Source organism: Dipodomys ordii, unplaced genomic scaffold (genome assembly GCF_000151885.1).
Source record: "Dipodomys ordii isolate 6190 unplaced genomic scaffold, Dord_2.0 Scaffold22, whole genome shotgun sequence".
Lineage (NCBI taxonomy): Eukaryota > Metazoa > Chordata > Mammalia > Rodentia > Heteromyidae > Dipodomys > Dipodomys ordii.
The window spans coordinates 1372806-1397695 of NW_012267238.1; the positions used below are offsets into that span (position 1 = coordinate 1372806).

At 43.0% G+C, this 24890-nt stretch overlaps 2 protein-coding genes and 1 pseudogene across 2 annotated transcripts in view; 2 read left to right on the plus strand and 1 right to left on the minus strand.

Moving 5' to 3' along the window:
* Positions 1–758: 758 nt before the first annotated feature.
* LOC105983924 lies at positions 759–1768 on the plus strand (annotated as a pseudogene).
* A 10559-nt stretch (positions 1769–12327) lies between these two features.
* Positions 12328–13347, plus strand: LOC105983925 (olfactory receptor 52Z1-like). The gene has a single exon (XM_013013955.1). It carries the CDS (start codon positions 12328–12330, stop codon positions 13345–13347), a length of 1020 nt encoding a protein of 339 aa, XP_012869409.1.
* Positions 13348–18548: 5201 nt separating this feature from the next.
* Rrm1 (ribonucleotide reductase M1) overlaps positions 18549–24890 on the minus strand; it is a 42991-nt gene continuing 36649 nt past the window's right edge. The window contains exons 17-19 of the mRNA XM_013014129.1: positions 23174–23269; positions 21510–21698; positions 18549–19180 (exon numbers count right to left, since the gene is read on the minus strand). Coding sequence (XP_012869583.1) covers positions 18992–19180; positions 21510–21698; positions 23174–23269 — 474 coding nt within the window. The 3' untranslated portion in view covers positions 18549–18991. The remainder of the gene's footprint in view (positions 19181–21509; positions 21699–23173; positions 23270–24890) is intronic.

Below are 24890 nucleotides of genomic sequence, written 5' to 3' on the forward strand. Positions count from 1 at the left end.
CAAGGCAAGGGCTCTACCACTGAGCCACCTTCCCAGCCCTCCATCTCTATTTTTGATAGGATTGCTAACACCGCTACCTCATAGCCTATGTACAGGGATGTAACTTGAGTTCACTGTTGTGTTCTTCAAAGCCTTGAATTCCTGGGCTCCAGGTGAAGCCCCTTTGGTGTCCTGACTCCTACCCTTTCAGGATGCAGGAAAGGAAAATGCCAGCTCTCCCCAACATGTGCTGTCTCTCAGACTCCTCAATCTCAAACTTCCTGTGCTTTCTAGGTGGGCATTGGAGTATACAGGTTGCAATCAATTGCAACCAATTGTGTAAATTCTCCTCCAGCGCCCGACTTTGAAATGAGGAACAAGTATTTGTTTTATGTTTTCTTCTTGGATGTAGGACAGACAGGGCTTCCATGCTAGCATCCTATTACTGCATTTTTTTTTCTTCCTTGTCACTTCGGATTTGTTCAATACACTATAAGTTCACTCAGGACAGAGACCATCTATTATTCGGGGTGTACTATAAGCCCCTCTAGCATTGAAACTAGAGGAATGTAAGTTCTCAATAAGTATGGAAAGGTTTTTCTTTGTAAAAAAAAAAAAAAGAAAAGCAAGCCCTAAGGAGCTGAAAGATCCCACTAAATGTGAACAAAGAGCTCTTCATTTTCTCTGCAGAAATGCAGTAGATCATGAAGCACGAAGCGCCTAGAGCGGCCTGGAGAGGCGGCTGGGGCAGGAAGAGCTGGCTTCTGGCCCTCCCAGGAATGACGTCAGGGTGGAGCAACGGCAGCTTCAACGGGTCCTCCACCAGCTTCATCCTGGTGGGCTTTCCGGGACTACAGGAGTCCCGGGGCCCTCCTGGTGCTGCCCTTCCTCAGCCTCTACCTGGTGATCCTGTCCACCAACGCCCTGGTCATCCGCACGGTGGCAGCCCAGCCTGCACCAGCCCATGTACCTGCTCATCGCGCTGCTCCTGGCCGCCAACATCTGCGCCGCCGCCGCCACCACCACCGTGGTGTCCGCCATGCTCTCCAGCGTCTCCACACACTTGCACCGCATCTCCCCGCCTCGCCACCTGCTCCAGATGTTCCACGTCTACTTCCTCATCGTCTTGGAGGTCATCCTCCTGGTCAGGGCCTTGGATCGCTACGTGGCCAGCTGCAGCCCTCTCGGCTCCCCGGAGGTAGTGGCGGTCCCGGCGCTGTTGGTCGCCCTGGTCGGGGTGGCGGCCTCCGGGCGCACGGGCTCTGTGGCCCCGGTGGTGGCGGCGCTGGCTTCCCGGCTGCGCTTCTGCCGCTGCTCCAGTATCATCCGTCACTTGGCCCGTGAGCGCACGGCCCTGAGGCAGCTGGCCTGTGGCGACGTCTGGCTCAACAAGCGGGTGGGCCAAGCCATGCGCGTCCTCAACAGAGCCCTGGACTTGCTGCTGCTCGGGGCCTCCTGCTCCCGCCTCATCCACGCTGCCTTCCGCATCTCGTCCTCGGGCCCGGCGCGCTCCAAGGTCCTCCAGACCCGCGGCTCCCACCTGCTGGTCCTCTTCACCATCTATTCCTCCGCCGTGTCCTCGTCCATGGCCGACCGCCTGGCCCGCGCGGCCTCCCAGGCCCTGCACAACCTGCTCGGCGCCTTCTACCTGCTGCTCCCGTGCCTGCTCAACCCCGCCAGGACCAAGGCGATCAGGCCGCGCCTCGCCGCTCTGTTCCGCAGGAACCAGCAGAAGGGCTCGGCCGAGAAACCCCAGGCCCTGCCCTCGCACGGCGAGCTTCCTTGTTGATTCTCTGGGGTCCTGAAAGCACCGCTCCCTGTCCAGCGTTTGGCCTGGGCTCTCTGCCTTCAGTGTTGAGAGTCTTCTATCCATGTTCTGAAAGACAGCAGCTCGGCCCTTGTTCTATAATAATCCTCTGCAAAGCAAGCTTCTGTCTCCGGCTTTCTGTCTCTAAGGCTTCTTCCCTTCCCTCTGCTTCCTCCGTTCATTCACTTGTTTAGCCATCACCTATTTATTATACGTATAGGATTGCAAAGGCAGAGAAAAACCACTCTCTTCCGGAAGGCCCCAGTCTAGCAAGCTATAGAAATGTTATCTTCCATAATAGCTCTGAGTAGAAACTTCTTTTTGGAACATGGAGAAGTGAACAGGCACTAAAACTAGGAATAGCCCAGTTTTATTTGATGAATAAGATGTTCTCTGGGAGAGAAAGGAAAAGGAGGGGAGGGGAGAGGAGAGGAAGAGATGGAGAAACCTAAACCTCATTTAAACGAAGTTGCTTGGGGAAAGATACACAGGTGTGGATGAACATGGCGGACAGGGACACTCGCTAGCAGGTCAGCTACCATAGACTAGAGACATCACAGAGCTGTGAAAAGGAAAGGGGGCATGAATGGGCCCTGAGAGGACAGAGGATGAAAGGCCTCTTCTGACATGCTTAAGAACTTGATTTCACTCCAGGCAATACTACTCATTTAAGAATTCAGGGTTGGGAAGGTGGCTCAGTGGTAGAGCGCTTGCCTTGCATGCATGAGGCCCTGGGTTCGATTCCTCAGCACCACATAAGCAGAAAAAGCCAGAGGTGGTACTGTGGCTCAAGTGGTAGAGTGCTAGCCTTGAACTGAAGAGCTGAGGGACAGCGCCCAGGCCCAAATACAGGCCCCACGACCAGCAAAAAAAAAAAAGAATTCGAAGCACAGAAGTGCTAGTATGCTGACTGGAGGAGACACAAGCCTAGGAACTGTGACACCAGTACAGACCAAACAGCACAGGCCTGAACCTAACTAGGGACTGAAAGTAGACAGGTGAAAGATGGATCTGAAGACTGACATTGTATGCAGTGGTCAGGGACAGGAAGGAAACAAGGTGAATGGCTAAACAGGGCAATAGAGAAGGCTGGAGTAATTGGCCATGTTAACTCCTCAGATGGGTCAAGGAGAATGGGGACGAAGTCCTTTGACTTTTTTTTTTAATCAGTCGTGGGGCCTGAACTCTGTGCTTGGGCGCTGCCCCTCAGCTCTTCAGTTCAAGGCAAGTGCTCTTGAGCCACAGTGCCACTTCTGGTTTTCTGATGGTTTATTGGAGATAAGAGTCTCACAGCCCAGGCGCCCGGCCAGTCCTTTGACTTTAATGGACAAGTTGCTGATGCTCACTTTAGCCACGGAAGTTTCTTTGAGGAGCCCTAAAGACACCATACTGAGCATCACTTGGCTTTTGCCTTCAATGGACATAATGTTTAGAGGATAGAGCTGGGAATCTGACTCAGTAGTAGAGCACATGTTTAGCTTGCTCAGTATTCTGGGTTTAATCCCAAGTATCCTCCCCATCATCACCACCAAATAAATAAGTAAATTAATAAGTTTAGAGCATGAATAGCATACAATTTCTTTTTTACTTAATTTTTTTATTTTTTTAAATTGTTAGTATAAAGGTGATATACAGAGAGCGGTTACTGTTTTATGTCAGGTAAAGAGCACATTTCTGTTTGGACAATGTCACCCCTCCCTTACTGTTTATCTGTCCCTACCCACATTATATAGCTTCCTGAAAACCTAGGATTACAGGCCTTAACCATGAGCACGTGGATATTTTTTAAGGCATGCTATCAGTAATTTTTTCTGTTGTCTTATTGTGTACCTGGTGCTTTTAATAATGTAATATGTACCCTTTTAAAAGACAGCAGTATGCTATAGCATACAATTTCAATGCAGTGAAATGGTAGGACTGAAATAAAAACCATCATGATTCTAGATGGATCCCATGGAGAGAAGTGTTTGGAAGTAAGTAGGAAGGAGCAGAGGGAAGGAAAAGCAAGGAGGATGTGGAAAACTGAAAAATAGAATTTTAGGCTTCAATTGGGCAAGGGCAGAGTCTTATTCCTGCCTCAGCCACTTACGGGTTGGGAGACTATGGAGCAACCTTGGAATTCTTCTGAATCGCAGTCTTCTCTTATGCAAAATATTACCTGCTTCATGGGAAGATGAAGAGCCCAGAGAAAAGAAAGTCCAGGATGAGCCATTAGGTACTATGTGTGAAAAGCAAGAAAGCTAAGTCCTAAAAGAAGAAAGGATCTTTCTCTTTTTGGAAGGGGTGAGGGGGAGCCAGGCACCAGTGACTCCTGCCTGTACTTAGAAGGCTGAGATCTGAGGATCAAGGTTTAATGCCAACTTGGGCAAACAAATGCAAGAGACTCATCTCCAATTAACCAGCAAAAGTCTGAAATGGAGGGGTGGCTCAAATGGTAAACCACCATCCTTGGTCAAAGTCAAGCAGGAGCACAAAGCCCCAAGTTCAAGGCCCAGTACCAGCGCGCGCACACACACACACACACACACACACACGCATTTGCAGAGAGAGGAAGGAAGGAAGGAAGGAAGGAAAGATGTGAGAAGAGCACAGAACTACACAGCTGTGCTGTTTGTCCAGAGACACACAGCAGCCTAGGCATAACCTTTATCCAATTGTCAGAGTGCAAAGTATTGGGGTAAGTGACATGTTGTCTGACACTCAGGTATAAGAGGGGCAGAGGAGGTGATTGTGAAATATAAAAGTAAGTGTGAAGAACAGACTAGGATGGCTGGAAAGAACACACTAAAATATAAGGATATTTCTAGGTAGAATATTTCTAGGTGATGATCATGTTCACTTTGGCCTGGACTACATAAAGACTATGTCACTTGCATTGAAGGAAGCAAGTAACCATTACACAAAGATGTTGATTAGATAATTGGAAAAGACAAACTGTGCTATCTTTCATTGTGCATGTGTACATGCACACACACACACACACACACACACACACACACACACATGTACACATACATATCAGGCCAAAACTTGATGTTCCAATTGCTTTTAAAAAAAATGGCAGAAGCCGGGTGCTGGTGGCTCACGCCTGTAATCCTAGCTACTCAGGAGGCTGAGATCTGAGGATCGCAGTTCAAAGCCAGCCTAAACCACCAGAAAACCGGAAGTGGCGCTGTAGCTTAAGTGGTAGAGCGCTCTCCTTGAGCTGAAGAGCTGAGGGACAGCGCTCAGGCCCAGAGTTCAAGCCCCACGACCGACAAAAAAAAAAAAAATGGCAGAGTATTTGCATGTAATCTGTACCCATTTTCCCATATATGTTAAATCATATATAGATTGCTTGTGATGCCTAACACAATGAATCATAGTTTTAATGTATTACTGTATTATTTGGTGAACCTTAGCAAAAAAAAAAGTCTAGGCCGGGAATAGGGTGTACACATGTCATCTTAGCTGTTCAAGAGACAAAGATCAGGAAGATTAGAGTTTGAGGCCAGTTTGGGCAAAATGTTAGTGAGACTATATTCAACAAAATAAGTTGGGTGTAAAATTATAAGCCTATATAAGGCTATGTTGGAAGCCTTGGGTAGAAAATCACAATGAGAGGCTAGACCTGGGCAAAATGATAGACCAGCTCTGAAAAAAAAAACTAAAGGCTACGGTCATCACTTAGTTGGTAGAACATCTGTTTAGCAACACATATGACCTCCAGAGTGAGACACTCCATCAAGGCACAGTGAAAGGTGGACAAAAGTTTATTTACACTATTTACACCAGAAAGGGGTTCTGAGCCTACCTTGTCCTGGGCTAGATACCCAGAACCAAAAGCAGCCTCAACCACCAAACCTCCAAGCCTCCAGTGGGCAGCCCTGACCTCTTGACCTTTATTAGTTGGTCTGCACACCTCCAACTCCAAATCTCCAAAGGGGAAGGCTTTTCCCCTTCTTCCCTTCCTCCTCCTCTGCAGGCCTCTCCGCTCCCCACAGGCCTGCGCTGCCCTGCCCGGCTCAGGTAGGCACCCCTCCGCAGGCCCCTGGCTGCTCCCCCTTCCTCCCTCAGGACTCACGGGCTTTCCCCTACTCTCCCCCTCTCGGGACTCCGGGTCTCCTCTGGCCTCCTCCTCCGGACTCCTCTATCCTACCTCTGGCCTTGCGCCTGCGCACATGCGGCTTATATATACACCCAGACAGGCTGGGCCCCTCCCCCAGGAAAGGTTTCAAACCGCCATTCATGCTCCTCCCCCCAAGCTGCCCCCTGTCCAATCCCCATAGGCAGCTCGCCATGTGGGGCTCGACACCCCACCCCCTCCAGTAGCACACCCCGCCCCCTTTCAGCGGCGTGGCACGCCCCTCCGGCGGCAGGCCTCGCGGGGCTGGGACGTCAGCCTCTCAATGCCCGGCTCTGTCCGGTGGGCGGGTCTGTGGAGCGGTGAGGCTCGCCTCCTGATGCCACGCCCCCTCCAGCAGGCCGGACCATGGCGCCACGCTGACGATTGGGCCCCGCTGATAATCGGGCCCCACGGGGTATCACACAAGCGTGAAGCTCTGATCTCAAACAAGAAGGAAGGAAGGAAGGAAGGAAGGAAGGAAGGAAGGAAGGAAGGAAGGAAGGAAGGGAGGAAGGGAGGAAGGGAGGAAGAGAGGGAGGGAGGGAGGGAGGGAAGTTTAAAACTTTTTGGCCTTGGGACTTGCAATTACTAGGCAGGTGCTTTACCATTTGAGCCATACCCCAGCCCTTTTGTTATTGTTTTTGTTTTGTTGTTGTTTTGGTAAGTCGTGGGGCTTGAACTCAGGGCCTGGGCACTGTCTCTGAGATTTTTGCTCAAAGCTAATGCTCTACCACTTTGAGCCACAGAGCCACCACCCCAGCCCTTTTGGCTGTTATTTTTCAAATAGGTTATTGTGTCTATGCCCAGGACAGCCTGAACCATGATCCTCTTATTTACATTTCCTGTGTAGCTGAGATAACAGGCATGTGCCACTCCACTCAACGATTGTTTGTGAAGAGATCTCATAAGCATTTTTGTCTGGACTGGCCTTGAACTGCAGTCCTTCCTATTTCCACTTCTTGAGTATCTAGGATTATAAGCATGAACCACTACCTACCTTGTTGAAAAGAAAATTTATGAATATAAATGCTACATATTTATATATTCATTGTTTAAAACTTTTATTAAAAGTGCACAAAAAGTACTAACAATTTTATAAAGGAAAGAACATGATATAAATTTGACTACATTAAAATTAAGAACCTTTGTTAATAAAAGGCAGTGTGACCACTTTTACATAGTTGGTTTTATGCACTAAGCTGCACAAAGGCATCTGACAAGAGTAACTAGAAGCAACTGGAAGATGAAATGCAATCCGCACTATACTTTTCAGACCTTCAAAGAGATTGATTTGTAATTTGTACAAAGATGCCCTATGTACTACACAGGATTTGACCAAAAAATACCACAAACCTGGGTGTGGTGTTCTATGCCTATAATTCTAACCTCCAGGAGGCTAAGCCAGGATGATCAAGAGCTAAAGTCCAGCCTGGGCTATATAGCAAGATCTTATCTTAAAAAAAAAAGTCATAAAAGTGCAAAGCCAAGGGTTGAGGATATATAACTCAGTAGTGTGTCATAGACCTACCTAGCCTGCCCTGGGTTCCATCTCCAGCACTGAAACAAAACAGAAAAAAAAAAAAAAAGGAGGGGAGTTAAAAGGCAAGCTATAAATTTGGGAGAGATAGTTTCAACAAATTTAACTAATGAAGACCAACTATGCAGAATATATAAAGAGCAACTATAACCCAATAAAAGAAAAATAGACAATAGCAAAATAGGCAAAAGACTTAGCATCTCAAAAAATAAGTATATGTAAAGTTATCTCAAACCTCTCACAGGTTGTCCACTGTACACTCACCATATCTGTCATGCAGACATAATAGATGGATATATAATTTAAATTTTATGTATTATATATTACATATATATATATATATCAATTCTCCTAAACATGGCAATGCTACTCTCATAGATTATCGATGATACTATAAATTATTACGACCACTTTGGATGATTTATCTTTATCTAGTAAAACTGAAAATATGCATGTCTCACAAATCTCAGACACATAAGCATCAAAAAATACACATACAAGAATACTCACAATGCCCTTGTTATGGGGTTTGTTATTATTGTTTTGGGTTTGGTTTTTTTTTTTTATTGTTCCATGCTAGTACCAAGGCTTGACCTCATGGCCCTTGAACTTGTACCCTTGCTTGGCATTTTTGTTCACAGTTGATGCTTTACCACTTAAGCCATACCTCTATCCTTGATTGTTGATGGTTAATTGGAGATGGAGTCTCATGGATTTTTCTGTATGGGTTGGCTTTAAACCTAGATCCTCAAATCTTAGCCATGGAATAGGTAAGATGATAGTAATGAGCCACCGGTGCCTGCCTATGACATTGTTCCTAACTGTAAAAAGCAACAAATAACAAATATCCTTCAGCAAAAAATAGATAGGTAGAGATAGATAGATAGATAGATAGATAGATAGATAGATAGATAGATAATTATAGTAGTCTGATATGAGAAAAGGAGAAAGGGTTAAAGCATAGAAAAAGGGTAGATGGGCATAATCAATGCATAATATATTTACTCATGGGAATATGACAGGGGAGCGTATTAATTTGTGAAACTAATGTGTGTTTTAACCACAATCTTTGAAGTCTCAAGAAAGAAACAGAGGTATGCTAAATCTTTCAACAAAAAGTGGCAACAGATTCCTCTGAGGTTCCCCTTCTTTCATCCTTTAAGTCCCTGGGCATGACTGACTCCTCTGGGAATTCTCTTCTGCTCCTCCTTAGGGCGACAGGAATAATTATCTAACCCTCCCCAGCCTCACAGATCCGCCTTAGAGCTGGGCACTGACCTCGGGCTTTCCCTCTTCAGAAGCAGAACAAAAGCTCCAGCAGACTGCAACCCAGTCAGAAGCTGCCACGGTGAGAAGAAAGATCTATGTGGGTATTTGGAGGGAAGTAAACCTGAGATTGGAACCAATTCCACCCTCTACCACTGGCAAACTTAGGTTCATATCCAGTCCTATCCCTTAATACATATGCTATTTAAAGGATATAATTTAACCTCTCTAAATCTTGGTGACCTCATCTACAAACTGGGATAATAAGTAGAATCGTTTTCTCAGTTACCATGAGACATTAAATCCATGGAAAACACCTGGAACATGTCTGGCCTGTAATAAGTACTCAGGACATCCTAACTCTCAATGTTGCTGCTGAGATGAAGAATTCTTGTAAGCTTGGCCAGTGCTGTATTTATTGGGGATCTGGAGAGCTGTAGAGAAAACAGTCTTGGCTCTCCTTCTAAGCGAGACTAAGCATATCACTGGAAATCACTGATCCCCAATAGAGTTAGCTAGTCATTCATTCAGTCACCCTCCAAGTTGCTCTAAAGGGCATATTAGGTTTAGTAAAATCACTTTGTAGAATTATTAATTCCTTTAACACAGCATGCTTTTGTTGTTGTTGTTTATTTTTGTAATACTGGGGATTTAACTCAGGGCCTCAAGCTTGCAAAGCCATCCTTCCAGCCTCTTTTTGTATTAGTTATTTCTGAAATGACCAATGGAGTTTCAATTCCATATATTGCTTTATAACCAAGGTACCCTCATTTGGGCTGGGATCTTCCTACTTAGGTTTTCCTGTGTTGCTAGGAATAGCAAGAGGGTGCCACTGCACCTAGCCATTAGTTAAGATAGAGTCTCAAAAACTTCTTCCCCAGGGCTGGCCTCAACCCATGATCCCCTTGATCTTTATCTTCAAAATAGCTTGGATGACAGGTTTGAGACACTGTACCTGGCTAACATAGTACTCTTTGAGACTCCCCATTCTTCAATAGGCTGTATGCTGGACACTGGGGCAGAGATGAGTCCCACTTTCTATCTGGTGGGGAGATCAGGAAGCCAGTAATTATAGCATGGTGAAGACATTCCAAGAGCTTGGCTTTAAAAATAGGAAGAAAGATTGGGATCTCAAAGGCTGAATAAAGTTAAGACAGCGTGTACTTTCTCCAACAACAGAGACGTGAACTTTTTCATAAACTGAAGGGAAAGAAGCGAGATATGGGAGATGTTCTGAAGGCAGAGAGAGAAAAGACTTCTCCTCTGGAGCTGAAGGAAGAAAGAGGATGAGAGTAGCGCAACAGCTTGTGAGGACAAGAGGTCACTGAAGTTCTTTTCTGGGGCTTTGACTTTGGCGAGGAGGAGACAGGATTCTTCCCACAGGAATCCTCATTTCAGTTCTCCTGTCTGTCCCACTCTTCTACTGCTCAGAACAGTAATCCTTTTAGGGTAATTTAGCCGCCTTCAACTCCCTCCTGTACTAGTCACTAAGTTTTATGTATACCATGAAGCCTCCAGAGCAATCAAATCTCTTCAAGCGCTGGTGTGAACCAAACGCTGGTTTCCAGCAGTTTGCTACTGGGTCTCACTCTGCTTCCCTTCTTTTCTTTCTTTACATGATCCTCTCTTTGTGTGTGTACCAGTCCTGTTTGAACTCTGGGCTTAATCAACTGTCTCTGAGCTTTTTTTACTCAAACCTGGCATTCTACCACTTGAGCACAGCTCCCATTCCCCAGCTTCCCTTATTTTAGTCACTTGCACTGATCTGTTTATTCTGCCTATGGTTGTGGGGCTTGAACTCAGGGCCTGGGAGCTGTCCCTGAGCTTTTTTGCTCAAGGCTGGTGCTTTTACTACTTGATTCACAGCTCTCCTTGAAGCATTTTGGGTGACTAATTTTTGATAGAGTCTCACAAACTTTCCTGCAGAGGCTGGCTTCAAATGGTAATTCTCAGATCTCAGCCTCCAGACCTAACTGGACTACAGGGCAAGCCACCAGCGCCCCACATATTTCTTCACTCATTTATGCACCATCTCTCACCTCACTCTGCTTCCATTTTCACTTTCCTCCTGGAAGGTCTTCCACAAACTCCACCATAAGAATCGTTTTTACCACCTTCCCACAAGGGCTGACTGACCCTTGTCCAACCTCAACAAAAATACATCTCCCAAAATCTATGTTCTGCTTTCTAAATCAAGACTCTAAGATTTCCAGAAATACATCCCAAGGGGCCTTTGGGATTCCAGGTCCTCTTCCTCTTGAGTTCTCCTTGTAGTGTGGATATCAGATCCACGTGTCCCTTTTTCCTGAGTCTTCAGAGGATGGCTGTGGTAACACAAACAGTGATTTTCATAGATCCAAACCTAGTGAAAAGGAAGAAAAATATATCCAAATTATTCCACTATCTCTATAAAGTATCTCTAATCTTCAGTGTAGCTAATATTAATACAGATAAAGGGACAGCTGCCTAGTATACCTGACATTTCAGACTTACAGTCCTACAACCCAGCAAATCTTAGGAAAAGCAGAACAAATTGTCATCCTGAAATTGCTAAAAGAATAGACTTTGGTGTGAGTCCCTGGGTTCAAATCCAACTCTGCCATTTACTAGCCATAAAACCTTCAACTGGACTGAACCTTTACTTTGTCTCAGTTTCCTCTTGGATAAATGAGAATTTTTTAAAGCTAGTATACAAAAGCATCTCAGATGTTTCCAGGTGGATGCTCAATGGCCAATAAGCATTAGCTGTATATTTGTATATCAGCCATCTCATCACACTGTGCTTCTTATGCATCTGGGTAAGATAGGACTGCATTGCTGAATCATCTATCTTGCAATTTCTACTCCCTTCATTACGCAAAAAGTTTGGTTCTAAACATCCAATTACACGTGTGGCCTGCTCCATCTTCTTCCTACTCCCCACCCACCAACTCACAAGCAATGCTCCAACAAACCCTATGTCTGAACTTGGAGCTCTGGTGAGCACTCCAGAGGCATGTCCTCCCAGAACTCACCTTGAGAGAGGAAAGCAAGGTCATCACCAAGGAGACTGAAGATGAGGCCCGACAGGAGAACAAGGCCATTTGAGTGGGGCTTAAGAAAGGATCAGGCTCTAGAACAGGTTCCTTTTGGTCCAGAAAGACCAACTTCCTCAGCAGCTTTCCTCTAGCTTAGTTAGCTTCAGCGTGCCTGAGCACACAGTGAGCCCATCATTCCTAGTGGGTGCCTCTCTCCCAAGCAATGCATCTGTCCTTCTCATGCTCTTTGAATCAAAGCTCTCCATAGTTTCTCTTCTGAATAAAGCATTTTTCTTCAACCTTTCTTCTGTTACCTTCAGCCATCATTATTTACCCCTCCTTCATATAACATATTTACATTTTCTCCTTACCTTTTATTTAGCAATCAAATGCCTGTAAGATGTTATAGATAAACAAGGGTCTTGAGTTTACATGAGCTCCTAGAGGACAAGGAAATCTGTGTAGCTTCCACAATACCACACATTGTACTGTCTGCTCCAAAGTAATAAACAGGCAGGCAGGCAGATTTGCATAAAATTCTCAGGCCCCTAAAATAACTATTTCCTTCTAACTGCCTCTGATCCCCATTCCTGGTGCCAGCCCAGGACTGAACCTAATGGGTGAGGATGGAAATATCAGCACTGTCAACATCTCCTATATCAACTTCTTCCTGGTGGGTTTCCCTGGACTGCAACAGTGGCGGTCCCTCTTGGTCCTGCCTCTCACCTTCCTCTATGTGACCATCATTACTGCCAATGCTGTGGTCATCTACACCGTGGTGGCTCAGCGGAGTCTGCACCAGCCCATGTATGTACTCATTGCTCTGCTCCTGGCTGTGAACATTTGTGCTGCCACAGTGGTGATGCCTAAAATGTTAGAAGGCTTTGTACTTTATGCGAATCCCATTTCACTGCCTGGCTGCCTGGCCCAGATGTTCTTTATCTACTTCACCCTTCTTCTGGATTACAATCTCCTGCTAGCCATGGCCCTTGACCGCTACGTGGCCATCTGCCACCCACTCCGTTACTCTGACCTGATGACTTCCCGCCTGCTGGGCTCACTGGCCATTTTTGCCCTGACACGGAGCCTGGGAGTGGCAGCACCCTTGGTGATACTAACTGCACGAGCTCGATTCTGCCACACAGCTGTGATTAGACACTTTACCTGTGAGTACATCGCACTGCTGAGCATAGCTTGTGGAGACCTCACCTTCAACAACCAATTGGGACTGGCTATGCGGCTGATCACTGTGACCTTCGATCTGGTCCTGCTGGGAACTTCCTACACTCGGATTATCTATGCCGCCTTCAGAATCTCCTCTGGAGGAGCCCGCTCCAAGGCCCTGCACACCTGTGGCTCCCACTTATTGGTCATCCTTACCATCTACCTCTCTGGTCTTTCCACTTCCATTGTCTTTCGAGTAGCCAAGACTGTGTCGCAGGATGTTCAGAATCTACTCAGCGCCATCTATTTGCTGCTGCCTGGAACCTTGAATCCTCTCATCTATGGGGTGAGGACTAGGGAGATCCGGCAACATGTAGGAAAGATGCTTTGTGGAAAGGAACCACCCCAGGAGGTGGGAAAGATACCACAGACATTACAGAACCCAAGAGTAGAGAGGAAGTTGCCAGGGTAAAGAGGGCTGTAACCTCTAGTAACAAGAACAAAACAAGCAGTACTGAGACAGGCTGCAATTTCCTGACATTATAGGCTCAGCAGCAGGGCCACTGTTGGTCAACGATGGTTTGTTAAATTATTAGAATGTTTTGTCTTTACCCCAATAATAAAACTGCTTGTACCTACTTATCCTTATTTTTCTCTGTCCTCTGATTCTTGGGAAAGCCCAAATTAATATGTGAATGCATGTAGCTTTATTAGTATGCACACAGACCAGATCAGATTACAACCTGTCTTGAACTTTTAGTGTCAAGCAGTTTAAGCCCTTACCTAGGGCTGTCTCTCCCAAATTTACCCTAAGACTTAGACATGATGTTCAGTGTGGCCAAATATGCCTGTCAGCCTTGAGTTTTCTATTCTAATTCAAGAACTGAGTTAGATTCGATAATTCAGGCAAAGGCCCTGCTTGAGATTTCAAATCTGACATAGACACACGGGTCAGGCTGACCTTAGGGTGGCCCATTTAGTTCACACAAACAGGCTAGTTTATTCCCAGGGCCCCCGTCTGACAGATACTCCAACAAGATCTTCTTCTAGGCTGTAATCTGGCCCAAAGATCAGAACAGACCTTCCCCTGAAGCCCAATATGAGCCAAACACCTGTCAGAACTCTGAGGCCTCTAGGCTGACCTCAGACATACACACAAGGTCCTACACTGGCTCCCACCTGACCCAAAGACCAGACAAGGTCCTAGTCCGAGACCCAGACCTGAGTCTGACTCCAATTCACATGTATCAGTACATTCCTCCTCTGGTAGCTAATATGATCTACCCTTGTCAGAATAGTGTATAGTCTCAACTACTCAAGAGACTGAGGCAGGAAGATCTCCTGAGTCAAGTTCAGGGCAGCCTGGATAATACATGAGACCCTGTGTCAAAACTTAAAAAAATAAAAAGTAAATTCCTTGCTGAAAAGACTTTTATAAGCCAGGTGCCAATGGCTCACGCCTGTAATCCTAGCTACTCAGGAGACAGATCTGAGGATCTTGGTTCAAAGTCAGTCCGGGCAGCAAAGTCCATGAGTCTCTTATTTCCCATAAACCACCAGAAAACTGGAAGCGGCACTGTGGCTCAAGTAGTAGAGTGCTAGCCTTGAGCTTAAGAGCTCAGGGACAACACTCAGGTCCAGAGTTCAAGCCCCACAACCGATAAAAACAGAACAAAACAAAAAAAAACAAAAAAAAAAACCATCTCTGACATCTCTAGAAGGGAGCTATGTTGCCCTACATTGCATAAAACCATGGATTCTTCTTTCTCTGTCAAATGACCAGAGTGAACTCGTGAGGCCATAGATAGAGATTAGGGAGCGAGGTCAGTGTAGTAGGAGCAGGGGCCATACCATTTGAGCCATTTCTTCATATGTCAAACATGTCTTCAGTGCCTGCTTGAGTCAGATCTTGTACATATCACTTCTGTTAGAGGATGGGGTGCTGCCCCATGTGTCCAAATGAAAACACATGAAGCTAATGAAACCCTATCCTGTTGGAATTACCATTCAATGGACAATAACCCATTGTTATGTCCAACATCCTTTTTCTGCAAAATCCTGAGCACTCAGTACCTGAAGTACTCGAATACTTCAAGTCAACGATGGCACTAATCTTTGCCATCCTTCCAGAAAGACATTACAGATGTTGGCTGACCATTTTCCTAGTGACCTTACACTTGGCTTTTCCTGTTGTAACAGCCCTTGCTCCAGAAGCAGGAATGATTGTGGGGATTCTGCCTGTTGCTGAGCATGTCTTTTATAATTATGCATTATAGGACTGAAGAAATAAACACAGGATAGTTTCTGGAATCCACAAAATCCACTTAGATAGACCTGAGCAAAGACTCCATTATCACCTGACCTACCTAAGCTTTTACTCTGTAGACCACAGTGACACTTGGGGTTTCCCATGTCAGTTCAGTGCCTGTGTCCAGGAATCCCTAAAAGATTTGTTTCCTTTTCCCCAATATAGTCACTCTGGTAAAAAGGCTACAGGTCCCTATCGTTCCCACAGGGAAAGATTAAATATATGCATATTTGGTGGCGTAAAGTAACTAGATCGTATAATGTAAAACAAAAGGGTGAATTAAAACAAAAGATGATACCAATTTCATGGAAGTCTGTTTGATGAAACCTCAATATGAAGTTCTACTAAAAAAAAACATTCAACAGATCCCTATATTTATCTCAAATGAAAAAAGAGGATGATATTATCCAAGCAGCATTGTACTCATTACCTTACTTACAGAATTGGAACTCCTTTATACAACTTCTTAATAATATTTAAAAAGAAAAAGGAATTCACTATGTAGCCAGGCACTGTTGGTTCACACTTGTAAGCCTAACTGCTTAGGAGGCTAAGACCCAAGAATCATAGTTCAAAGCCAGCTTGGGCAGGAAAGTCGATGAGATTTCTCATCTCCACTTAGCCACCAAAATAGCCATAAGGTAGAGCTGTGATTCAAGTGACAGAATTCTAGCCTTGAGCACAAAAACTCAGGACAGTGCCCAGGTTGAGTTCAAGCCCTAGTACTGGCTCACGCACACACACACAATCACCATGTGACAGATATATATATATATATTTCTAAAGTTCCAAGCTTCATTTTTCTTTTCAAATTTTAAAATATTTGACAAAATCTTGTATATTCAATGTGCACGACTTATGTATACACTGTGTAATGATGTCAATCAAATCCATTTAAAATGACCATCATCTCCCATGCTATACACTAGACCCCCAAGCTCATTAATCCTATTGAAAGTTTGTAACTATTGGCCAGCATGATTTTTTAAATATCAAATAGAGCTATCTAGTTAATATTCTATTTTTGCAATCTTCATTAAAAAATGAAAAAAAAAGTTTTTTCCCCAGAATTTTATCAAGAATTGCCTACCATTTTGCAACATCCCATTAGGGTCTCTCATAGTATATTACCAAGTTTGTTGGTTTTGTTCCCCCAGCTTGTTCTCATAACTTTGTGTCCACGCCCAATTGGTCTCCTCCTTTTTCCTTAGTAAGTCTTCTTTTTCTTTTATATTTAGATTCCACCTGATAGAAAGTGTGACGTTTGTCCTTCTGAGTCTGGCTTGTTTTGCTTAACAAGATAATCTCCAGTTATACCCATTTTCATACAAATGAATTTTCATTCTTCCTTATGGCTAAATAAAACTCCATTGTGTACAACACATTTTTTTAATCCATTCTTCTGTAATGGGTACTTAGCCTTATTCCAGTAAACTTAGGTGTACAGGTATCTCTACTGTCTATTGACAGAATTTTGTGGGTAGATACCCCCAAATTGGTATAAATGGGTCAGATGGTAGTTCCACTTTTTTAAAGTTTTTTTTTTCTTTTTCCAGTTGTGGGGCCTGTACTTTGGGCCTGGGAGCTGTCCCTCAGCTCTTCAACTCAAGGCTAGCGCTCTACCACTTGAGCCACAGTGCCACTTCTGGCTTTTTCTGCTGAGGAATTGAACCCAGGACCTCATGCATGCAAGGCAAGCACTCTACCACTGAGCCATCTTCCCAGCCTTTTAAAGTTGTCTAGAACCTTTACATAATTGTAGTGGCTGGATTAATTTATATTTCCACTAACAAAAGTTGTCTTATAAACTCAAAAAGCTAAAAGAAAACACAAGTACAGAAAAACAACAAAATCAGTCTATCAATAAAAATAAACATATCAGCAAAGGTAAAAATAACTTAAAAAAATCAAATTCTAGAACTGAAAAGCATAATAACAAAAAATTCTTGAGAGGGGCTTAACAGCAAGAATAAGTATCAACAAACTTGAAGACAGGGCAACAGAAATTATTATGTAATAGGAAACAGAAAGGAAAAAGAAAATTGAACAAAGCCTAGAGACCCAAGGGCCATCAATAGGCCAATCATCAATAGCGACATTACATTATGAGAGCTCCGTAACAGGGAAAGAAGCAAAAGCTTTATCTGAAGAATAATAGTCCCAAACGTCCTAATTTTCCAATTTAATAAAAACAAAAAAACGTAGTTATAGATTTAGGAAGCCTAAGGAGGAAAAAAATCAAAAACAAAAAACATCTCAAATAACCAGGTCAAGAAACATTAGAAGGGCTGGGAAGGTGGCTCAGTGGTAGAATGCTTGCCTTGCATGCATGAGGCCCTGGATTCGATTCCTCAGCACCACATAAGCAGAAAAAGCTGGAAGTGGCACTTTGGCTCAAGTGGTAGGGCACTAGCCTTGAGAAGAAGAGCTGAGGGACAGTGCTCAGGCCCAGGCCCCATGACCAACAACAACAACAAAAAGAAACATTAGACTAAAATGGTCAAAGCCAGGAGCATGGCTAGTATAGAAATTATGAAAAACAGGTGTTAGTGAAGATGTAGAGAACCTAGAGCCTTTGAAGATCACTGGTAGAAAGATAACTTTTTTTTGGGGGGGGAAGAGTCTGTTATGGGGCTTGAACTCTGGGCCTGAGCACTGTCCCTCAGCTCTTCAGCTCAAGGCTAGCACTCTACCACTTGAGCCACAGTGCCACTTTGTTTTCTGGTGGTTTATTGGAGGTAAGAATTTCCCAGCTTTTCCTGCCTGGGCTGGAACCATCATCCTCAGATTTCAGCCTCCTAGGATTATAGGCATGAGCCACCAGCGCCCAGCTCACTGGTGGAAATATAAAACAGTGCAGCTGATATGGAAAAGTTAGGTAATTCCTCAAAGTTAAACACAGAATGGTCATATATTCCTACACCTTTTTTCAATATACATAACCCAAACAATTGAATGTAGGAATTAATTCAATACATTGTATACCAATGTTATTCTCAGATCTTACCCTCTTGAGTGGCTAGGATTTTAGACATTGAGCCACCAGCACCCAGCTTAGTTGTAATGTTTTGATGAGTCCTGTTCCTATTTGGAAAGATTGAAAAATTACAGATATGGAAAGTGCTGATGGCCATACAAGACTGTGAATGTACTAAATGTCACTGAATTGTACATTTAAAAATGGGTCAAACAGTAAATTTGATGTTACAGAAATTTTACTACAGGGGTACAGTGGAGGAAAAGGACATACTGCAGCATCTATATAGTCTAATAGTATCTCAAAAAATCTCATTTAATTCTCAAAATTTTTTTCAAATATGACCTATGTATGAAAATAAGTAACAAAAATTATCATCACACAATCGTTTAGAAATGTTCGTCTTTATTTCAGAATGACCTATAGAACTTGACTCCTTATCCACAGTTCTCGTGGGTTATCAGTGAGTTTTGAGTCCAGGAAATCAGTAGAAGCAACAAAACTCAAATCAGTGTCCTTACCCAAACTGAAATCATCAGAAAAGGAATGCTAGAAGGGTTGATGAAACCTTACCAAATCACTTCCTATTTCCACGATGACTTCTTTTGCAATCCTAAAACTCCACTTTGATTCCCAAAATATTTTGGTGTTTTTTACTTTTAAAAAATCATTATCTCCACACTATGTAGAAACTACTTTAAATCAATTGCTCCTTTTGTTGCAGTAAAGTCCAGCAAAGCCTTACCATTTCAAGCAAACCCACTATGTCTATCTACACTCAATCAAGTTGGTCTGCTCTGGAAGATGTGCTGATCTCTTTTCAGCCTTTCCTCAGGACCCACACATCAGACACTCATCTCTGTTCTCCAAAGAACACACCATGGCTGCTGTGTTCCTCTCCTTCTCCTCTTCTTCTTTCAGTGTCTTTTCTTTATCTCTCAGCTTTTCTTTATTTATGGTGAATTGGATTGGGTTAGCTGCAGGTCTTGTCCTTAAATAATACATCCCAGTCTTTAAACCCTGTAAGGAAGTAAATAAAACTACTAGGAAAAATTTTGCGAGAACACTAGACATTCAAGGTCAATGTTTAAAAGACATTCCCTTACATGCTAAAACATCAACTTAATTTAAAAATATTCTCATAAACCAGGTCAAACTCTTTACTAAATTTGAAATTCTAGGGTGACATTGGTCAAGATGCACTGTACTCGGGCTAGGAATGTGGCTTAGTGGTAGAGTGCTTGCCTAGCATGCATGAAGCCCTGGGTCTGATTCTTTAGTACCACATAAACAGAAAAAGCTGGAAGTAGCACTATGGCTCAAGTGGTAGATGTTAATCTTGAGCAAAAGAAGCTTAAGATAGTACCCAGGCTCTGAGTTCAAGAACCAGTACTGGAAAAAAAAAAAAGATGCACTATACTCATAATCTGACTTACAGAATTGAAATCTCTTTATACATTTAAAAAAATTTTTAAGATGCATTAAACCTATAAGCTGATATGTTGAATTAAAACTCTTTGCACAACTACTTAATGATCATAAATATTATTTTTAAACTTGCAATTCTATCTCCTCTAGGTGGTACTCTCACATATTTTTATTCAGTTGTATTTGCTTTTATTATGAGACTTCTGGTTTGCCAAAGACAACACATCTGCCTTAAATTCTACCTATTTTCAGAGACAAAGTGTCTGTGTAACAGACTACAAATACTTTAGGATAAGGATCATCTTCTGTTTTGTATCCCCAGTGCTGGTATACTGTAGCAGCTCAAGAAAAGTATGTTACAGGGGCTGGGAAGGTGGCTCAGTGGTAGAGTGATTGCCTTGCATGCCCGAGGCCCTGGGTTCGATTCCTAAGCACCACATAAGCAAAAAGGAAAAAGCCGGAAGTGGCATTGTGGCTCAAGTGGTAGAGCGCTAGCCTTGAGCTGAAGAGCTGAGGGACAGTACCCAGACCCAGAGTTCAGGCCCCACGACCGGACCAAAAAAAAAAAAAAGAAAAATATGTTACATAAGAAAACAAATTTATGATTGTACATAAAAATCCATCACATTGCCAGGCATTGGTGGCTCATATCTGTCATCCTAGTTACTCAGGAGGCTGAGATCTGAGGATGGTGGTTTGAAACCAGTCCAGGCAGAAAGGTCCATGAGGTTCTTATTTCCAATTAATCAGCAAAAGCCAAAAGTAGAGCCATGGCTCAAGTAGTAGAGCATTAGTCTTGAGCAAAAAACTCAAGGACAACACTCAGGCCCTGAGTTCAAGCTCCAGGACCAGTACAAAAAAAAAAATCCATCATATTGCCAAGGAATAAGAATAGAATTTAGATTCATAGAACTTTACAGCTGGCTTTTACACTGTGGGGAAAAAAATGGATAATTCTGAATATGGGTTGACATAGACAAAGTAAAGATGGTTTGAAACAATACACTAAAACAAAAATATCAGCTAAAAATAATGGCAATGGAAGAGGTGAGAAGACATTCAAGAAACATACAAAGAGGGCTGGAAAGGTGGCTCAGAGGTAGAGCGTTTTCCTTGTATGCATGAGGCCCTGGGTTTGATTCCTCAGCACCACATAAGCAGAAAAAGCTGGAAGTGGCACTTTGGCTCAAGCGCTGTGGCTCAAGTGGTAGAGTGCTAGCCTTGAGGTGAAAAGCCGAGGGATAGCACCCAGGCCTAGAGTTCAGGCCCATGACTGGACCTCCCCCTCCCCCCCAAAAAAAGACACATACAAAGAATAACCAATATAATTTAGTAAAGAATTGCAGGGACAATAAAGGGGATAGGAAGGATTTTAAGTAGCAACTCCAAGTTTTCAAACCTAGGATGAAATAATTCCAAGACAAACAAAAATCCAAAGCAAGAGCTGTTATGGTATATAAACCATGGATTGGTTTTAATACATTTGGATTTGAAATAAAAGAATTTCTAGATGGTAATATTTAATAGGTAGCTAGGATAAAAAACTGTTCCTGGGCTAGTGGACTGACTCATGAGACTTTGAAGTCAAACTCCACTACTAAAAAAGAAAACAAGCCGGCCATTGGTGGCTCACACCTGTAATCCTAGCTATTTGAGAAGCTGAGATATCAGGATCATGGTTCAAAGCCAGCCTGGGCATGGAAGTCCGTAAGACTCTTATCTCCAATAAACTACCAGAAAACTGGAAGTGGCACTGTGGCTCAAGTGGTAGAGTGCGAGCCTTGAGCTGAAGGAGAGCACATAGGCCCGGAATTAAAGCCCCACAACCCAAAAAAAAAAAAAAAAGAAAGAAAGAAAGAAAACACCAAAAAAATCCCATCCCATGCCAATAATTAAGTTATTTCAAACTTCCTCTACCAACCTGCTTCCAGCCGTAGAAGTGCATACTAGTGAGTTTGCCATAGTTAGGCTCTGCAATATGGATGTTCAAAGACTGACTTTGATCAATGAAAGCACCTCTCTCGGCCGCCATCTTAAGAACAGTTTTCTGAGAGATTTCCCACACAGTCTTATAAAGTTGTTTCAAATCATCAGGAATTTCTGGTATGCTCTGAAAAGGGAAAAACAAATCTCTATTCTGCCCTAGTAAAGAAACCAGTATGACTAACAGAATAAGAATGAAAGGGTCTAATCTTCCTACCAGATTTAACCTTACAATTCATTCAGTACATGATGATCCTTGTCAAGTTTTTCCAGACTGCTTATGCCTACCGCTTGTTTAGAAAGTCAACCCCCTAAACCAGTCATCCATCCAAAGATTTAAGTATCCATCTCTATTTGATATATAACCAAAATGTTCATTATTCTAGAGATACTTAGGAAGGAACATTCAGAGAAAAATAGTAATAAGTGATGTAATTCACAGAGACATAATCAAAATAAGCAATGAGACAAGTAAGCTACAAACCCACAAACTCCATTTGGAATCTAAGTAAGTCAGGTTTCTTACGTCTATAGTTAATCTGCTTTAAAATGACAAACTAATGCTAGTTTCTGCCATCAAAAATTAAAATGTTTGGCTGGGAAGGTGGCCCAGTGGTAGAGTGCTTGCCTCACATGCATGAGGCCCTGGGTTCGATTCCTTAGTACCACATAAGCAGAAAAAGCTGGAAGTGGCGCTGTGGCTCAAGTGGTACAGTGCTAGCCTTAAGCTGAAGAGCTTAGGACAATGCCCAGGCCCAGAGTTCAGGCCCCATGACCAACCAAAAATAAATAAATAAATAAAATGTTATAGGACTTTTTGTGTTGCTAAGCAGACCAACTTTTAGATTTCTATCTACAATTAAATGCTTCTTGATTCTCAACGGAAAATACTTTGTTATTAAAAAACCCTCTCTGTGCTGGACACTGGTGGCTCACGCCTGTAATACAAGCTAATGAGGAGGCTGAGATCTGAGGATCACTGTTCAAAGCCAGCCCCGCCAAGAAAGTCTGTGAGACTCTTATCTCCAATTAACCACTAGAAAACTGGAAGTGGTGCTGTGGCTGAAGCTGTAGAGTGCTAGCCTTGAGCTGAAGAGCTGAGGGATAGCACCCAAGCCCAGAGTTCACACCCCAGGACCATCAAAACAAACCAAAAAAAAAAAACAACTCTCTGTGACTGTCTTCTGATACATCAATCTTCAAAGTATCAAGCTTTTTAAGGTTAATGCTAATTTTAGACTTTAAAAAAAATCAGTGTTCCCCAAGTTTTCAAGCATTTTGGAACTGCAAAAAGAATCTTTAACCCATCTCTCCCACACATTCTTGTTTTACTAGCAGGGAATGAGACCTAAACTACAGAATTTTTTAAATTCCTCAAGTGTACAGAAAAGTTAGGAACCAATGTTTTAGTAAACAAATAAGAGGATCAGGGATATGTAAAGATGTATACAATTCCTAGTACAACAATGCAGAAGTAACAGATACATAAGCAGAGTCTCTATGACAACAAATGGGAATTTTTCTCTTCACTGCCTGGGATAAGAGAGGTAGACTACAATGTTCAAACTGGTTTCTGAAGAGCCACTTATTTTCATTCTGTACCTGGATGGAGCCATTGCAAGCAATAATCTGGTTTTTCATCTCTTCGTTCCACAAGCCCCGTTCAGTAAGATCCTTCAATAAGTGAGGATTTACAATCTGAATGGAAAAGCAGAAAACTTGTGAAGAAACATAACAATGACTGCCTACACAGAACCACAGGTATAGAGCTCAAAATAAGTGAATTATTTAGTATTAAATTGCTTAGTAAACTCTAGTTTTCACAAAACTAAGAGGTCCATCTTACTACATGCAATTTATATTCTTTTAAGAACCTGATGTCTAAGCTGGACACAATAGCACATACCTGCAACCCTAGCTACTCAGAAGCAGAGGCAGAAAGATTAAGTTTGGGGCCAACATGGGAAAGACAACAGCAAGATCCTGTTCCAAAATCAAAATACAAGCCAAAGGGCTGGGGACATAGCTCATGTGGTAAAGCTCTTGCCTTGCCTAGCTGCATGAGGCCCTCTGTTCAATCCCCAATACCATGAATCATCATCATCTTGAAATCTATTATTTTAAAAAGCATAATAGGGCTGGGAATGTGGCTTAGTGGTAGAGTGCTTGCCTAGCATGCATGAAGCCCTGGGTTTGATTCCTCAGTAACACATAAACAGAAAAAGCCAGAAGTGGTGCTGTCGCTCAATTGGTAAAGGTGCTAGCCTTGAGCAAAAGAAGCTCAGGGACAGTGCCCAGGCCCGGAGTTCAAGCGCTAGGACTGGTAAAAAATAAAATAAAATAAAATTGTGTGTGTGTATATATATATATATATATAGTGGTTATCATAATGCAATGTATATAAAGATCATACTGTGTAGTTTGCAAAAGTGAAAAGAACAATATCGCCTAAGCTAGACAAAACTATATGAACTGATTCTGCTTTATTTTTTCTAAGTGTACAATATATTTTGGGTTAAAAAAATTAGGTCACATCCCAAGCAAAAAAAAAAGTTGACATGGTGTATGCCTATTATTCCTGTTATATAGGAAAAGTAAATAGGAGGATCAAAATCCAGGATGACCTGGGTAAAACAGTGAGACCCTATAACAAAAATAATGGAAAAAAAAAAAAAAGGGCTAGGATGCAAGCTCAAGTGGTAGAGAACTTGACTAGTAAGCTCCAGACCCTAAGTTTAATTAAATGTAATACTGGGGTGGGGGGAAGGAAGGGGGAAGAAATGTCACCTCCCTAAACCAAGCAGAAAATTTACTCAGGATGTGTGGAAATTCACATATAAAAAAAAAATCTTTCAAATTATTGGTTTACAACCCTTGCTACATATAAAAATCACTGGGAGGGCTGGGAAGGTGGCTCAGTGGTACAGTGCTTGCCTTGCATGCATGAGGCCCTGCCTAGGTTGATTCTCAGCACTACATAAACAGAAAAAGCCAGAAGTGGTGTTGTGGCTCAAGTGGTAGAGCGCTAGCCTTGAGTTGAAGAGCTGAGGGACAGCGCCCAGGCCCAGAGTTCAGGCCCCACAACCAACCAAAAAAAAAAAAAAAAAAAATTACCAGGCCACATTCAAACACAGCAACACTGGTCTCACCTGCCAGAAATTCTAATTAGTAGCCAAGTTTGAGAACCAGTCTTAAATGTTTCTTTTATTAAACAAACAAACAAACAACCCAGCTCTTGTTGTAAAAACCAGGTTGGCCTCAAGCTTGCAATCTTTCCTATATCAGCCTCATGAGTACTGGTATTATAGGTATATTCCAA

What these genes read in the sequence shown, in the direction of transcription:
- LOC105983925 (XM_013013955.1), top strand. Translation starts at nt 12,328, where the DNA reads ATGGGTGAGGATGGAAATATCAGCACTGTCAACATCTCCTATATCAAC.